General features: G+C 38.9%; 1 protein-coding gene across 8 annotated transcripts in view; it reads right to left on the bottom strand.

The window, feature by feature from the left end:
• Nucleotides 1–18700, bottom strand: part of ulk4 (unc-51 like kinase 4) — a 496983-nt gene that overhangs the window by 167913 nt on the left and 310370 nt on the right. For all 8 annotated transcript variants that reach the window (XM_060850207.1, XM_060850208.1, XM_060850213.1 and 5 more), the window contains one exon: nucleotides 16887–16935. In XM_060850207.1, the coding sequence (XP_060706190.1) occupies nucleotides 16887–16935 (49 nt within the window). The remainder of the gene's footprint in view (nucleotides 1–16886; nucleotides 16936–18700) is intronic.

Raw genomic sequence — 18700 nt, 5'->3', positions numbered from 1 at the left:
TGCAAAATTTAAGGACCTCATCCCACCACCAAGATCAACCCAGATAAAAGCAGGCATGTTATAATGCGTATGCCCAACAAGTCAACTTCAACCTGTTATGAGCATTGTGGCACCTTGGGGGTCCCTCTATCAAAGGGATTCAGTGTCTGATTCAGGGACTGGATATAGGAAAGGGACATATTCATTGAAAGCACACTACCACACAGCCGTTAGTTCTGAACTTTATGCTCCCTATGTCTGTGATTCCTAATTGCAGAACCAAAGGCACACTCCCCAAAATGACCACAGGCACCTCAACAAGATAGCTTACTCAGAAACAAAAATAGAGATTGCTGGAAAAGCTCAGTAGATCTGGCAGCATCTGTGGAGAGAAATCAGAATTAACATTTTTGGTCGAGTGACCCTTCCTCAGAACTATTATTGAGATAGCTTACTGTGGAGCCAGGATATTGAGTGCATTTAAAACTGAGATAGACAGGCTCTTGATTGTCAAAGGGAGAAAGTGGGAGAATGAGGTTGAGAAACGTATCAGTGATGATTGAATAGTGGAGCAGATCTGCAGGGCTGAATGACCTAACTCCTGATCCCATGTCTTACGATTTAAGGTCTCATCGGTCATCTGTGATCTTGAATGTCCTTTAGGTACCTACCTGTTTGGACATGGACTTCCATTCCCAGGATCTTAATTCCAGGCAAAGGCTCACTGGCACCCAATTGGCATTACATTCAGTAGGACTTCCCTTAAAAAGTGTCAGCTTGGGTTTCTTGCCAGGCCCCCTGCTAGCTGATGAGACTCCTCCTCTCTATAATGCTATGATCAATCATGAGAACCAAGCAGATTTTAGGAGCTCAATAATCCAGGTCGACTGAAGTAAATGCAGCACTTGGATTGGTAAACCCAGTTGGAATCAGTCAATACAGCACAGTTCACTGATGGAACCTTTCACCTATCTAGTTTGTTGGAATCATTAATTCATTGTGTAAAATCCTGCACAGCAGTAGGTGGGAGTGTCTCACTGCTCAGATCTTGGAGAGGATAAGGTTAACCAGGTTTCACATTCCAGTTTAGTAATTTCAGATGGTACTACTGTATACATGTCACATGAGGTTAGATTCTGATTTGCAGGTCATGTCTCTGCAGTCAAATAATCTCAAATATCTGTCTGGAATCAGACATGACAAATGCCGATTAGGTACAGTTCAACACTTGGAATGAGAAAACTTAATCCTAAGTCAATACCTGCAACAGAAAAGGTTGCAAATAAAAAATCAGCAGCAATGTAATACTTATTCAATTTTTTTTGTCACTGGCAGTATGATTCTTTTGCTCAGCCATTATGATTGAATATAGGAATGAATAAACATTTCACTGAGTCAAATATAAAATATGCTACGATTGCTTTTGTGGTGACTAATTTCCAAGCACAAGTTGGGGGGGGGGGGTGTCCTAAGCTTCCATTGGGAGATCAGAAGTGGGGATGATCACTGAAGTTTGCATAATGTTTAGCACCATTCACTATGTCTCAGATATTGAGAAAGTATATTACCATATGCAGTAGGACTTAGACAACATTTAAGCTTGGGTTGATAAGCGATTAGAAATATTTGCAGCACAAGTGCCAAACAATGACCATTGCCAAAAGGAGGGAATCCATATAATTATCATCACTGATATCCTCCAATATCAACTTCTTTGAGTTGCCATTGACCAGAAACTAAACAGCCATATAAATTAAGTAGCTTAAAGAGCAAGTCAGAGGGTAGGAATTCTGCAGTCAATAATTCACCTCCTGTATCTCCAAAGCCTGTCCATAATCTATAGGATTGTGATTGAAAACTCTTCACTTATCTGGTTGGGTGCAGATCCAAGGACACTTAAGATGTTCAACACCATCCAAGAGAAAGCAGCTTTCTTGACTGGAATCTAATTCTCCATGCTCAACATTCACTCCCTTCAACAAAGCACAGCGGTTTCTGGGTGTACCATTTACAATATGCAGTGCAACAACTCACTCATGCTCCTCTGATAACACCTCTCAAACCTGTGATCACAATCACTTAGAAGGACAAGGGCAGCAGATGCATGGTTCCCCTCCAAGCCATACACTATCCTGACTAGAAATTATCACCATTCCTTCACTGTTGCTAGGTCAATATCCTGGAATTCCCTTCCTAATAGCATCATGGATATTCCTACACCCGAAGAATGATCAGGGTTCAAGAAACTGTTTCCCAACCTCCTCTTCAGGACAATAAATGATGGATAGCCAACAATGGCCACATCTTTATGTTCTTTATAGGCCCAAAAAATCGGGTAAAATGTATTTTAATTCTAACTCAGTGTGTCCAAATTACTTGATGAATGTGGGCAGATGCCTTGATGGTTGTCAGCTTAGCAATGTTTGATAGCCCCTTAGACTTTTGCAAAGTTTTTGTCATTAAACCATTTCCATTTCAAGTGGTCTTATAAAGATAGTTTGAAATTGGTATGGGATGTGTCCGATCCACTAGTACAGTTGCTTACAGCATGTGGAATGCTAATTTCCAGCTGTTGAGAGCTTGCATGGTTCTACTGAAAAGTTCAGATTGGTCAGACAGCAGAAAGTTAGGCCAGCAATCTGTCAAGGTCACTGAGCATTTCTTTCACCTGAGCTCTGGGAAGCACTTTTTATTGGTGGCCTTGGAGCCTTTGGAGACTGTTGCTTCCAGCACTGAAGAAAATAAGTGCACTATTTGGGTAGTAGAGTCCTTGAACTATCAATTCAGACACCAAACAATTCTAAAGAACACTGGTGTACATCTATGTAATTACTTTCTTCACTATTTATAAAATTTGTTAAATCCTGAATGATTTAATAATTTAAGGGCTAAACGTCATCAATGTACTCGGGTATTCCAAAGTATGACAACACTTACAATCTGCCTCAATGTTATTAAAATAGTTGCCTTTGATAGAAAGAAAATAGAGTCGTCTGAAATGTGAATGCTAAGACATAGTGAAAAATTCAATATAAACACAATAAGACAAACAGAGGTTCTTGAAACTGAAGGGAAAATGTCAGTATTTTGACCGTTTGATCAAAGCCAAAAAGCTATGAAGATTTCTTCAAGAGGGTAAAGTGGTGGGCAGCAGAAAGGTGGTGGACCTAGGCATAGTTGGATGAGGAACATCACAGAATGGTCATGGATGAGTTTCAGTAGATGTATGAGGATGCAACATAGACAAGTGTTGGATACCACAGTAGCAGATCTCCTAGTAGTTTTCGCTACAAGAGACAGCAGTAACTTAGGCATAATTTATTAAGTTCGCACTGCTGGCTTTTCTCAAATTTGAGCGCATATTGCCCATGATTTTCCGATCAGGAAATAGAAAACCATGGTATTGGCTTGCATACATTCCTGATGAAGAGCTCATGCTCAAAACGTCGACTCTCCTGCTCCTTGGATACTGCCTGACTGGCTTTTCCGGTGCCCCATTTTTGACTCTGATTAAGCATTCAGTCTACAACAGTGATTGGTATAGTAGCAGGTGGCCATTAGCATTATTGTTTTGATTTTAATGCTATATTAGGCTCATACACACCCTATCATACATCCAGAATAATTATCCATTGACAGAAACAACACAGCATTTGACATATGCTGAATACTAGGTGAACATCCTGATATAGTTTGGAAGTCTCCTCACCCCCATATCTTGTACTGTTCCCATATCAACAATCACTTTGATCAACAATGGTAAAGAAAGCTTCAAAGCATACAGATAAAGCATTACAGTTCAATCTCATGTCTTCATTATAAAACTACTGTGTATGCTCACAATTGTTTATTTATCCACCAAAGAATACCAGCAATCACCCACATTCACTTATGATCTTGGCTGCCTCATGACCACATGCACTACTGTGGCACTGAGCCATACATATCAACAAAGTTACAGAGCCAACCCTTGGTTAGTCATAAAACAGTTAATCTCAGCAAGGTAGGATTTATGGAATCAGCTTTTCCAGCTGTCTGGCCAGTTACACCATTGGATTAAATCTGGCAACTGCAAGCCTAAGCTGGGGAGAAGATTAATCAGTCAAAATCAACCTTCCTAATCATTATTCAGAGATTGCCCCTTAAAGGCAACATGGATGAGGGCAGGATCATTTTACCATGATATTCCTCAGGATTGGCTATTCTGCTGATATTACCAGTTTCCCTAAGGATTTGTACTTTGTACTAGGAATGGCTGTGTTGATCTATGTATTTTCCTTTAGTCAATCCCTGGTAAGTATCTCACCATTCCCACTGCTATGCCTTGCACACTGATGAACAGATTCATGTAAGATCATAGGGCTGAATCTTTTTATTTGGATAAGTGCAAGTTATGTCAAGTTTTTTGGAGGCATTTGTATCATGACGCCATGCAAAGATATCTATCTTATCTTACCAAATACACCTCATTTACTCTTATCCCACCCCTATGAAGTCTCTCATGCCAATTCAAGCCCCTTTTACAATACATCGTTCTCAGAACAACTCACCAATCACAGTCAGAATCTGAACATGTCAAAAAGGGAAAATGGCACTACAATTTTCTGACAGAAGGTCATTGAGATGGTGCAACGTAAAGAAGTCTTCTTCCCAGGGGATGTGCAGAGGAGGCCATGCCACTGGAAACTGGCAGCTTGGTCTGAGGTCATTACCTGCGCTGCGTCATCTCCATGGTCGGGAGGAATGGCCAGCAGTGCTGTAGTAAGGGTGGCACGGTGGCACAGTGGTTAGCACTGCTGCCTCACAGCGCCAGGGACCTGGGTTCAATTCCCGCCTCAGGCGACTGACTGTGTGGAGTTTGCACGTTCTCCCCGTGTCTGCGTGGGTTTCCTCCGGGTGCTCCGGTTTCCTCCCACAGTCCAAAGATGTGCGGGTCAGGTGAATTGGCCATGCTAAATTGCCCGTAGTGTTAGGTAAGGGGTATATGTAGGGGTATGGGTGGGTTGTCGCTTCGGCGGGTCGGTGTCGACTTGTTGGGCCGAAGGGCCTGTTTCCACACTGTAAGTAATCTAAACTTAAGATCAATGACCTTCTTCCCTCTATCAGGGTAGGTGTCATACTCTTTACACATAACTCACATTCACTCATTTCCACTACCATATCCATCTCTCACCAAAGCCCATGCTTGACTACCCTTGTTATTGCCTGCAACATCTTCCCTCAGTTGCTCTTATTCTCCTCCAACCTCCAACACTTTATCCCTTCATGCCTCTGTACTGGCTCTTTGCTCATTGATACACCTCACCATCTTTTGACCACTTGCACCAGCACTAATAGTTATTCCACCCACTTTCAGCTCACCCAATCCCTTTCTATCACCAACTTGAAGAGAAGACAACCTACAATGGAGAAGCAAGAGCCCAGACACATGGAAGAGTGTTCAACATTCAACTCCTCAGCCCGATTGTGGGAGATGGGGGAGGGTGGTGGGAGAGATCCTTGCAGAAGAAGATGAAAACCACTACTGCAGGGATGCTAAAACATCTATATCCCACCAAGTGATAAATACCACCCTTAATTCCACACCAATTTTCACATTAACTCCACTGGCAGTATCATTGCACATCACTTCTAATCACTGCCTGTGATGCCTTCTCTCTCCCTTTGTCTTGTAGACAAAGTCCACTGCTGACGATTTCACCACATCCTCAATGAGAAAGAGAATAAAGTGATGCTAAAGAAAGCATCAGTAAAGCTAACTCCTGTGCACCCATGAGCTCAGAAACTGACACCTCAGTGGGAAAATTTGCTTTAGAAAATTTGGAGTACAATTTGGTGTGCACCGCACAGTGACAGCTCTGCACGAAACTAAGGAAGAAATGTCCCGGATTGCTGGCACTTGGAGGACTGGAAACCAGACACTTATTCAGCCCTAGGCAAGAGAAGACCTGGTGCGTCAGCAACCAGATACTTTGTCAGAATGCACTTGGAGGAAAAGGAGTAGCAGATAGGATTGTGGTAGACAGTGCCCCACATTGCAATACAGCAACTCCTGTGGTCATCTGGCTGCTTATATGGATAGCTAGATCCAGTATCCTCAGGACCCCGCTGAATATGCACTCCATTACCCCAACCAATGGCTTTTGGAACTGGGCACTTAGGCAGAGAAGAAACCACACTTCAGAAGTCTCCCCTCAAGATACCACTGCTGAGTAACCCCCGCCCTGGGGAGCCTGACCAAGCTTATCGGTCTAACTATCAGGGAGTCACCCTCTACTGTGGCTTCATAAAGAGTAAATACATATTGATGTAGTGGGAAGGAGAAAAAGAAGAAAACCTATTGAGGATGCTTTGGTGCCACAGGTGACAATGCAATGTACATGAATTCTCATGGCTGTATAAATTCTGTTGTTTTGACTGAGAATCTGTGTGCTTGAGCTGCTCTGTAGCCCCAAATGTATCAGCACATTGGGCCAATTTTGGGTTCAACCTCAAGAGGTGGTAAAACATTCTCTGCTCAATGCTCTTTACTTGAAGTAGGATCAATGAGGTCTTCTTGTTTGGGCTGGCTGTAGTCCCAGCAGAATCTTCCCCTAGTACAGATTGACCAGCAGCTCCATAGGGTGGGACCTCCTATTATTTGAACGACATAAGTCATACTTTCACCAACATTCACCCATGTGTGGTGTGTTATGTCTGTGAAGCAGGCTTCTTCCAGGCCTGTGGCTAGACACCAACTTTCCATTGGGGATGCGTGGTGGGTGTGAGTACTCATAATTTCATGGTAATTGCATGTGTAGTTAAAGATTAGTGTGCATTCTTGCAAAAATGGTAAACTAAAAAGCAAAGTATACGTTTGATGGGTGTGAGTGGTTGCTTCCTGAATGGTAGAAGAAAGACATATTTATATAGCACACTGCAACCTCAGGACATCCCAAGGCCAATGAAGTATTCGAGAAGTGTAGTCACTGTTGTAATACAAGAAGTGTGAGAACTAATTTGTGCCTCATGCGATTTTTAATATTCATTGGAGAGAATAGATTAGGCTTGCTTTAACATGCCAACGGAAGGACAGCACCACCCTCCATACCGGAGTATAATATCACTACAGATATTTTCACTTAAATCCTAATGTGGAATTCAAACACTCAACCTTCTGACTCCATGATATTAATGGCTATCAACCGAGCCACAGCTGGAAACTAAATCATGCTGCATGCGTGTTAAGTAAATATACACGTGAGCTCCATTTATAAGTATGCAAGACATTTTCTACAATAATTAGCGCATGTGACAAAACAATGTTGCCACTGCCATACATGCAGCTAGTCAGCAATTCTATAGAACACTACTGCACAGTTTAGTCCAATCACTAACCCATTTAAAATAAATTATGTAAAAAGAAGCAGACAGAAAATATTAAGTGCCACGTGAAACACTGCCTCCAGGAGGGAGAAGAAAGATGTGAAACTCTTAGCCGTCATTTCTCTGACAAAGACCTGTCCATTTATTTAATTAAAAATGTAATAACTCACCAGAGTACAAACTGGAAAATCATCACAAGTATTGATCTATGAGAACTGGAAATAATCTGCAACATGTCCAGAAGCAAGTTGGTTTACACACTCTCCACATCATTTGTAATGTGAGCATTAAACTTAAAAATCCGTTTTCAAATTGCGAGTAATCAAATCACCCAGGAACAGTGTTTAGCATGGCAGGTTTGGTTTAATACTAGCACACAATACACTAAAACACATTCTTACATTTCCTAATAGATTTTCTGCACAGCACATGTCATCTATGACATATACATAAAATGTAAAATATCCTGAACTGATGACATAATGACAAGTCTGAATAATTAATCTGAAAGATTTGTTTATATAGTACTTACATCTTAAATCACCAGCTTGCAGATTGCAGGGTTTCCTTTAATCTGAAACCATTACTGCAGTATAGTTTGCTTAAAAAATTATACTGTAAAAATCTGACTTGATAAGCCTTTTACATTGGACATGAGTGCCTATGGGGAAAAGCTTATTCCCATACTCATTTGTATTCAGGCTCCATACAGACCTGCAGTATCCCTTTTACAATGATGTACTTGCTAACTTAAGGTCAATATTATAAATTCAAAATTGACTACTGCACCTTGCTATAACTGGGAGTATTTGCTGAATTAGAAACCAGATGAGTCAATAAAGAGTTCTAAAATGTAAATGATTTGATTATTAAAAACATACAAGGTATCAAGTTACATCACTGCAGTAATAAAACTACACAGAATAGATTTAGAAATTACAATTGTAGCTTCTTGTATACTTGAGAGGAATTATACTTTTTAGCCAAAAACTGGGGGCATTTGTTTTTAAATGATTTATTTTCAAGCAGCTTTACATTCCTCACATATTTGTGAAAAACAGACATGGCACAGGAGGTTTTACTCTTGCATTCATCAGGACAGGCGCAAGAATGAAACATTTCAAAGGGAACATCAAATCTATACTGCATAAAGTTGGTTGGAAGGTCAAATGCACTAGGTAGTTATTGCCCCCAGGCTTTTGTTTAATTCCCCGAAGCTGTGAATTGGCCTTGCCAAATTGCCTGTAGTGTTAGGTGAAGGGGTAAATGTAGGTGAATGAGTCTGGGTGGATTGCACTTTGGTGGGTCGGTGTGGACTTGTTGGGCCGAAGGGCCTGTTTCCACACTGTAAGTAATCTAATCTAAAAAAAGTTCCTTTTCTTATAAAGGACTGGTCCTTGCATTTGAAGATATGTACCTTCTAATTTCTGAGCTGCAATACAAGTCCAACTGATAATCTAAAATTATTTGATTGGGGTATTTCAACAATTCCTGTTTATCCCTTACAGGATAACTTGACATGTCTCATTCGAGGTTTCTTAAAGTGAGCAATTTACATTACAATACAGAAATAGCAATTTGGTTCAACCATTCATGCCATGGTTTATACTCCATATCTAAGCCAGTAGAAGTTAACCCAGAATTGAATTTTAAACCCAACATCCTCTCCATCACAGAGATCACCTACCAATACGATACCTACTGTCCAACATTGCTTGCCTTCAGTCCACCTGAACTCCTACTCTTCTGAAATCCTCATAGTGTGACTTTGCCATTTGGATTAGTTGACTTTCCACCCTGTTTTCTTCACAAATTTCAACATTATTGAAAACAATTTCTAAGTTCTGTAACCCATTAATTGGGGCTTTGTTAACAAACCCTGTATCCTCATCGTCATTTCATGTTTTCTCCTACTTTTCTGAAAAACTCTCACCCAAAATTCACCGTTCATCTGTATCTGGTCTGCTGTACATCATTCTTCCCACTATCTCTTCATTTTTTCCCATTGTTGGCAACATCATTCTCAGTCCCAGTCTTTGGAATCCCTTTCCTAAACATCTTCAAATGTCTTTTCAACTTAAAACATTTTTGTCCAAGCCCTTGCAGCCTCTTAACTTCTCCTCAGCAAGTTTGGAATATGTCTCAGTTGTCCTTTTCTGAAAAATACTTTGGGGGTATTTTTATCTTAAAGGCATTTTGTGGGTGTAATTTGTTGTCCCATCAGTGTGATACATCTGAAAATCTACTCTATTATTTCTCCTTTTCTTTAGTAAGTTAACCCTTGCTAATTGTAGGTACTAATTTACATCCCTCTGGAATGTAAATTAGACACTTTGGATAATGATGAATACTGTGGCATAGCATGATAGAACATATTTCAGCATCAGAAGTATTGTTAGTATTGAAGTAAAACTCAGTTCTGAGGAAAGATCATGTGACCCGAAACGTTAACTTTGATTTCTCTTCACCACTGCTGCCAGATCTGCTGAGCTTATCCAGCAATTTTGTTTTTGTCTTTGAATAAAAATGACTTGGCTTCATAACATGTTTGAATTATAAATAACAAGACTATTGAGAGGTGGAAGAAGAGGAAATATTTCTGGATTAATCTATAGTTATAAACTCAGTGCCATGTAAATTCATTTCGTGAATCATGATGGTGTAATAGACATTCCACCAAGAAACCTAACAAATTTTTAATCCGAAATAAATGTAAAGTATTATGCTAATTTGTTTCAAAATTCATGAAACCTCAGTTCCCATTTTCCTGCACAATGACTTTGATTTAGTGTGGCTTGTAACACGTTCAAATCAGAAAGAGTCAAGAAGTTGCAGACTTTTGTTTAGTTCATTCACCATCAACCCTCAAGTTATGGCAAAACCCTGAAGTCTGCTTGCATTATAAAGTAAATCTCAACTTCATAATATGCATCTAACCCACTCCTAAATGTCACAAATAAATAACATTTGTTTTCTGTAGTAGATTAAGCTGCTAAATCTGGTATTGATGTGAGTAGCAAACTGTATTTATAATCCATGTAGGCCAGTATATTTCTTGCTCCATTTTTTTCTGAAAAGCATGGAAGAACCTTATCAGGCCAAACTATTTTTATCACAAAGCTTTCATTAAAGCAGTTTTTTTCGAGTGAACTATTTTAAGTATGACATGGACCAATGGGAAACGTTAAACCTGAATATAGTTAGAACCATTATGTTTATCCTGAGCTTGTAAATAATGTTGTGTATCTTTATATCCTTGTAATCAGCAAAGTTCAGGTAAGAGTTTCTTATAATTTTGCATTTCTGATATAAAGGTGCTCAATAGCTGTGTGGAAATGCACAGGATCAATAATAATAGCTGCCTTACCTGGGCACTCACCTTGGTTACTTACTAGTTTCCATATTAAAAAATATGGAAGACATGTTAATAATGAATTGTTATTACTTATTATACCTGTGCTCCCAGTAACTATGGCACACAAGTTATGGAGACATTGATATGACAATGAAACAACTAAGATTTGACGTAACTTTACAAGTTCAAATGTGGACCACTTAATACTCTATGCAGAAAACCACAAGCTAATGGCTGTGACAAATTATCACATTCCCTAGTAACAGGTAAATATTTCAATCTGTCGTGTTACAATAAGGAACATTCCATTCACGTCTTCCTCTCAACATCCTCAGTCAGACTTGGCAGCCTTCAACTGTAGATTGCTTTAGTCAATGTTCCCCCATGGTGTGGATTCTGTCAGTCATTTTACTTCATACATAACAGGGGCAATAACCTTCAGTGCCCGATAAGAAAGCAAGTCTTTCAAATGAGGGAGGGTAGTGTATGTTTTTATGACAAAATATAATGTATGCTGCATGTGCTGTTCTTCATGCATTCTAAATACTTGCAGTAAGTGCATGGTTCTGTGCCAAGTTTTATTTGACCGCGATAATGATCATTTTCACAGTACACTCATTACTACTACCATACAGATTTTTGAGTTTAATAGTTTACAGCAACTTTATTTCCCACAATCAGAAAAGCTCATTCTCACTTCTATTAAAAACCTCCTCTAGAGACTGAACTAAACAATTGGCTGTCCATCAGCTGTGAGACATAAGTATCAGCAAGATGAAGACTGCTTTTCATACTGTAGTCAAGTTCGTTAAGACATCATTAATGTCCCAATCTGCAGCAACTTACACATATAAGAATCTGTGAAATAGAAGTGCCATTCACCCAGTCAAGATCTCTATTACGCACACTAATGAGGCAGAGAACAAGCACAAACCTAGTCTCATTCTCCTGGGGCTGTGCACTAAATGCAGACAACATAGAGGATGGTATTAGAACTATCCTTCTTTTAAGGAAAGAGAGTAGAATATAATCCAGGTCTCCAGTGTTTTCACAGATTTCATTGTTATCGATCAAAATGCTGTTGTTTGCTTTTAGCTGTGTGCTCCTAAAATGCCATACACATACAAATACTGCTCCAGGTGTGTATGCCAAGAATGCACAATAACTGGGTCTGAACTTATGGTGTGTAATTTTTTAAAATGTTTTTAATCTTTGGACTGAATAACTTCGTAAAATCTATTGTTACTGTACAGAAGGTGGCCATTGACTGGTCAGGTCTGTGCGGACTTTCTGCAAGAGCTACTAAACATGTCCCACGGCCCCAACATTACCTCACAACCCTGTAAATCTTTTCTCTTCAAACAATTATCAATTCCTTTTGAAAGTCATAATTCAACCTGCCTTCACCACATTCTAAGGTAGCTAGAATTACAGATCCTAACCTCTCAATGTGTAACTTTTCCTGTTACCTTTGGTTCTCCTGTCAATCACCTTAAACTTACATTCTTTTGCTTTCACACCTTTCACGAATGGGAACAATTTCTCTTTATCTATTCTGTTCTGACCCTTCTTGATTTTAACACCTCGATCAATCTCTTGTGAAACTTCTATTCTTGAAGAACTCCAGCTTTGCCAATGTATCTACATGCTGGAAGTGTCATCTCAGGATCTATTCTCATAAATCTTTTCTGCACCCTCCCCAATTCCAGAGATTAAATTATTAATATTTAAAATAATCAACTAAAAGTTGCTTTCTAAATTATTGCACCAATTTCACTAAACTCTTTTATTCACTGGTGTAAAGTTGCATGCACAGATAATTGGCATTTCACACCAGAAGCACACAGCTTTATGTTGTTTTATACAAATCAAGCCTGTATTGTAAAACTTACAGCTGAAAATGTGTTGCTGGTCAAAGCACAGCAGGTTAGGCAGCATCTCAGGAATAGGGAATTCGACATTTCGAGCATGCTCGAAACGTCAAATTCCCTATTCCTGAGATGCTGCCTAACCTGCTGTGCTTTGACCAGCAACACATTTTCAGCTGTGATCTCCAGCATCTGCAGACCTTATTTTTTACTTGTAAAACTTACATGAATACAATACCTTGAATTTAAACTGTTGTTTAAATTCATTCTTGCCTTTGTTCCTCCTCTCTATACGGTTTCATCTCTCTATACTTCTCTGAGAACTCCGCATTTTTATACACACCCATTCTCTTCACCCAACTACTGTAACCACATCTTCAATGTCAAAACTTTCCCTAAGTAGCTCCGCCTCACCACTTTCACCCACTGTTTTCATAAAATCATCCACTTTGAAGATGCGGTCATAGATGCTTTGGTTGACCATTCATTTATGTCCATGACACCTCTATCATATTTGAAGTACATTTTTCTGCATTCATTGTACGTCTTCTACAATAGGACTTGTTTTTTTTGGCTGCTGCAACATCCACTTTGAAGGTAACTGTAGTGCTGTACAGAATCTGTTTGATATCTTAGAAATCCAAAAACAACAGCTGGATTTTGGGGATCCAATGTTCAAAAAAGAACCATGACGGTTGACAATAGTAAATTAAAATTTATCTGTCTATTACTTTGCAGTAAATCAGGACTTACATCTTGCCAGCGCCCTCTCTTCCTCACCTGAATGCACTGACTTCTTTCTTGGGCGAGCATTCACAGGTGCAGACACTCACCAGTAACATTCGAATATCAGCATTACAGTTGGATCAGCTTTGATACAGAATAATACAAAATAGGAACAGGCATAGGCCACTCAGCCCTTCAAGTTGGCTCCACCATTCAATATAATCATGGATGATCATCCAACTCAGTACCCTGTTCCTACTTTCTCCCCAAAACCTTTGATCTCTTTTAGCCCTAACAACTACATACACCTCCTTCTTGAAAACATTCAACATTTAGATCATTAGCACTTTCTATAGGAGAGAATATAGGAGATGCATCAATGCATCATCCTCAAAATTCACTCTCCCACCCGTCTTTCAATCATCTCCAAATTTGGGGATATTACATTTAATTTCCCTTGACTAAACCATTAACATAAATTGTGAAAAGCTGGGGTCCAAGTACTGATCCTTGCGGTAAATCACTAGTCACTGGCTACCACTCAAAAAATGAGCCATTTATTCTGACTTTGTGTATCTTGTCTACCAGCCAGTTCTCTATCGAGATCAGTACATTAGCCCTCCTATCCCATGCATTTTAATATTACATGCTAATCTTTTATGTGGGACCTTCTTGAACACTTTCTGAAAGTCTAAGCAACCACATCCACTGGTTCCTCCTCATCAACTCTACTTGCTACATCCTCAAAAACTTCCAATCCACTTAGGAAGCACGATTTCCCTTTCATGAATCCGTTCTGACTCTGTCCAATTTTATCACTGTTTCCCAAGTGCTTTGCTGTAAAATTATTTATAATGAACTCAACAATTTTCCCAGCACCAATGTCGATAAGTTCCTGTTTTCTATTTACCTCCTTTTTTTTAAGTAATGGAGTTACATTAGCTATCCTCCAAGCCATAAGAACTGTTCCAGAGTCTGCAGAATCTTGCAAGACGATTCATATGCTCTCCAACATTTTTGACACATTATTTGTGCCTTGCTTTGTGAGGACAGAAACAAAATATGGATTTCTTGGCTAGTGGTCTTTTTAATTCCCATTATAACATTCCCTGTCTCTGACTGTGAGGGACCTACATTTGTCTTCACTGAACTTATTCTCTTCACATACCTATATTAGTTTTTACAATCAGTTTGTACATTCCCCACAAGATTACTCTCGTACTCTATATTCCCCTGTTAATCAATCCACTGAAACCTAAACTGCTCACAATCATTCAGTCTGCTGCTCTTTTGGCTAATTTGTATGTCCCTCCCTTGGATTGAATACAATCCCTAATTTCCCATGTTAGCCATGGCTGGGCCATCTTCCCCATTTTATTGTCGTGCCAAGAATGAGCAATTGTTGCAGTTTTTTCAGACATTCTTTTAAATGCCTACCATTGCCTATTCACTGTCAATCCTTTAAGGAACACTCCCCAATTTATCATAAACAACTCATGTCTCATACCAACATTCTTCTAAACACAGTAGCCCAGTCTCAGAATCAACTACGTCACTCACTGTCTTAATAAAGAATTCTATTATATTATCGTCACTCATCTCCAAGGAATCTCACACAGCTAGATTGCCCACTATCCATTTCTCATTACACAGTACCCCAGTCTAGGATGGTCTCAGTGTATTGACCCAGAAAACTATCTCGTATCCATTTCAGGAATCCCTCCTCTACAGTATTTTTACTGATTTAATTTGCCTGATCTATATGCAGATTAAAGTAGCCTATAATTAAAGCTATACCTTTATTGTTTGACAGCAGGTGCTGACATGCAAATCAAACAAAAGGTTCTTAAACTCTTCCACCAGGAGAGATTTGATAAAACCAGCAATTCTCTCTATCTCTCCTTTATCGGTTAATTCAACGGCCATATTGTCACATTTGAGGCACTGGTGAGATTTTTGGCACAGGGTTGAGATCAACCATGGATCATTTTTCTATATAATTTAACTTCTGGTTGAATACGGTGGATGAGCACCATTAATGTACAATCCATTTTTATACACAATGATACCTACACTGTAAATGTTCTTTGAAGCCTCCAAGGCAGAGCGTCATTTACAGCAATTTGCAAAACAATAACTCACTGCAGCCTTTATTCCTGAAATTAAGCCATCAATTGAATGATGACATAAACTTATTTTTAAAATCAAAACTATGTTCAATTTGCCAGTACAGGGCATATGTTGATTTGATCTGAGAATGCTTTACAGAGCTTCCTATCAATAGCGGAGATACGAATGATCCTATGTCACAAAATGGCCAATTTATTCTACACCCACTTAGCTTGTGTGCTGGAAATGAATATCCTCATTAAAGTATTAGTCTTTAGCTCACACTATGAGACATTCATTTTACAATTTTTTTCTTTTCAATGTAGTAATTGTATAGAAATTCCCGATTTATTTGGAAAGTTTGAAAACTTCATTCTGTAGATTTGACAAAACATCTTCAACCCCAGGATTTCTATTTCTAACTATTTTCAGTATACCTATTGAAAGAAAATATATGGGTGCTGGTCTATATTGAGCTGAATTGTGATACCACGTAGTTAAGACTCAGACATGAAGAGCTGCAACTTGGTTGAGGTGCCAGAGGACATGTGAAATTACTCCAGCAACAGCAATTGCCTTCAGGAAAGGAGAAGTTACAAAGTTCACAAAAAAATGAGTTAACTCACTGTCAGATTCTCCCCTACCAAGCAAATTTGAAGTTTCAATATAACTGCAACAAAATTCAACTTTGCATAAACTCCGAGTGTCAAGAAGAAAGAAATTGTTATATTGATGCCTTCTCTCCAGGGACAAAACATGAGCAATTGCCATGACACGAAGATTTAAAATGAACTTATTTGACTTTATTTGCCAGCTCCCTCTGAATAAGCTGTGCTCTGCAGTGTTACCAGATTGGTTGATGCCTACAATTTCTTTTCTGTCACTTTCTTCTTTCTCTCCTAATCCATTTTTCCGCATTCTCTCTCTTTATTGCCTTTTTTGCCTAATTTGACTCTAATGCACCTTGGTTCTTTCTCAATCCTTAAACAAAATGGTCATGACAACAGCACTTTCACACCATGGCTCACTGACATCTTAGATGCTCCATAGTCGTAGGTGCACTGTTATCAGCATGTTACGATGCAAAATTATCTATGGCTGAAAGATGCAGGGCAAAAGTATAATTATTTGGGCATGATATGGATGCTTTGCTCTGGCCCACTATGTTATACTCCCTGCTTCATTCATGGTAAAGTACTCCATGGCCCTGTTCCTGTGAAAAATATTCGTCTAACTTTGCCTTTGGTCTTCTAACGATAATTTTTGGTCTATTCACATTTGTTACCGATTAGAAAAACTCTTTCATCACACATTCAAAATCCTGAATAATTTCAGAAACATCTGTTAAATATTGGATGTTTCCACAAGCCAAGCCAAAAGTGGTTAAATGATGATAAGGTGGTTTCTGCAGACTAAAGAGGAGTTGATTGCATTTAATGACTAAAAAAAGGAGAAAAAAAAAACTCATCATACTTGGTACTCACCAAAATAACCTGGAAAAGAATGGGCACAACTTGGCAGTCTTCAATTAATCTGGAAACATAAATAATTAGCATCATATAATTAGAACACAGGCATGTCTTCACTTTCATTAAAAGATGCAAAACTGATCTTGCTATTGATACATAAATGAATGGCTCAGTATGAATGGCTATGCAACAAATATCGATAGGTGAGTGACCCACAACACTGACCCCTGACTAATGCAGTTGGTAATTTAGTCTTTGTATACCTCATAAACATGAACAATGTCACAGTTTATTGGAAATGACTCACTGCTTATCCCATTGATCAAAGCTAGAAATTCAAAATACAGTTGAAAACTTTACAAGACATGGAAGTAAACAGTAATAGTATGAATAAAAAGTCATGAATTGTGAATCAGGTAAAATCCAAATGCTGGACTTTTTAGCATTTTTACAAAATGTGTGTTGATTTAAAACAAGAAATATGCAACAAACTTCATCTACCAACATCATCAAAAAAAATCCATAAAGTAACATTTTCTATTCTTCAAAGAATTGCATTAGCTTTAAGATTCTTTGGAACGTCCAGAGTTTGTGAAAAGATTTTACATGTTTGCAAGTACATGCTTTGTTCATAAGGTAGAGTTTTGGAAGTCCAATTTTCCAAGCACTATTTTAACCTGCAATTTACACCCATTCATTTAGGGAGATGATAAAAAAAAACTTCTATTTAAAGAATTGGTAAGCCATAATTGCACTCATGAAAGAACCAGATGCCAAATAACCTAGCTTAAAGTTTTGTTATAGGAAATGATTTTCGCCTTCCCTTTCTGAAAAGTGCTGATTCATTTGGGTCACTGGCCATGATCCAGTTTCCTCTTCATCTGGCTGTTTCATGATAGTCAACATTCTGTACAAGCTATCAGTCTGTGGGGGTTTCAGCAAGGATAAGACAGGCGATTGCCTAGTGGTATTACTACTAGACTATAGTTTTAGAGATCCAGTTAATGTCCTGAGGATCTAGATTTGAAACCTCCTATGGCATATGATGGAATTTGAATTCGATAAAAATCTGGAATAAAGAGTCTAGGGTAATCATGAAATGATTATTGGAAAAAACCATCTGGTTTATGAATGCTTTAGAGAAGGAAATGGCTGTCCTTTCCTGGTCTGCCCTAGACGTGGCTGCAGACCCACAGCAATGTGCCTGACTCTTTATTGTCTTCTGGGCAATATGTGCTGGCCTACTTCTTGAGAATTAATACATTTAAAAAAGGTAGGATATTTAGCACACCAGGAATTTATGGTTAAGTTTCATACTTGTTAACCTGTAAACAGTGGGTGAAGGGAGAAGAGAGCTGAAAATGTGTTGCTGGAAAAGCGCAGCAGGTCAGGCAGCATCCTAGGAACAGGAGATTCGACGTTTCGGGCATTAGCCCTTCAACCGTCGAATCTCCTGTTCCTTGGATGCTGCCTGACCTGCTGCGCTTTTCCAGCAACACATTTTCAGCTCTGATCACCAGCATCTGCAGATCTCACTTTCTCCTCGAAGGGAGAAGAGAGACTTGCACTTCTGTCAAAGTGAAGAATTCTTGATCTTCAGAGTTCCCTGCTTAGTTAATTCCCATTTTTATTTTGTTTTTCCATTTGCCACTTTGCTAGCTTTAGCTCAGCTAAAAGACAAATTTCTAAAAATAGACTTTTATTTCAGCTTTCCATATTCCATTCGTGAGAGGTACAATCTGTCAAATCTTTATTTTTGCCTAATTTTCTTCAGCTATTATTTCTTTGTTTTCACATAGAATAGAATGTTTGGTCAGAGAGCTTTAAAA

This window comes from Hemiscyllium ocellatum, chromosome 34, assembly GCF_020745735.1.
Source record: "Hemiscyllium ocellatum isolate sHemOce1 chromosome 34, sHemOce1.pat.X.cur, whole genome shotgun sequence".
NCBI classification, from domain to species: Eukaryota; Metazoa; Chordata; class Chondrichthyes; order Orectolobiformes; family Hemiscylliidae; genus Hemiscyllium; species Hemiscyllium ocellatum.
The sequence above is the reverse complement of the archived record's forward strand: the minus strand, read 5'-3'. Positions and strand labels throughout refer to the sequence as shown.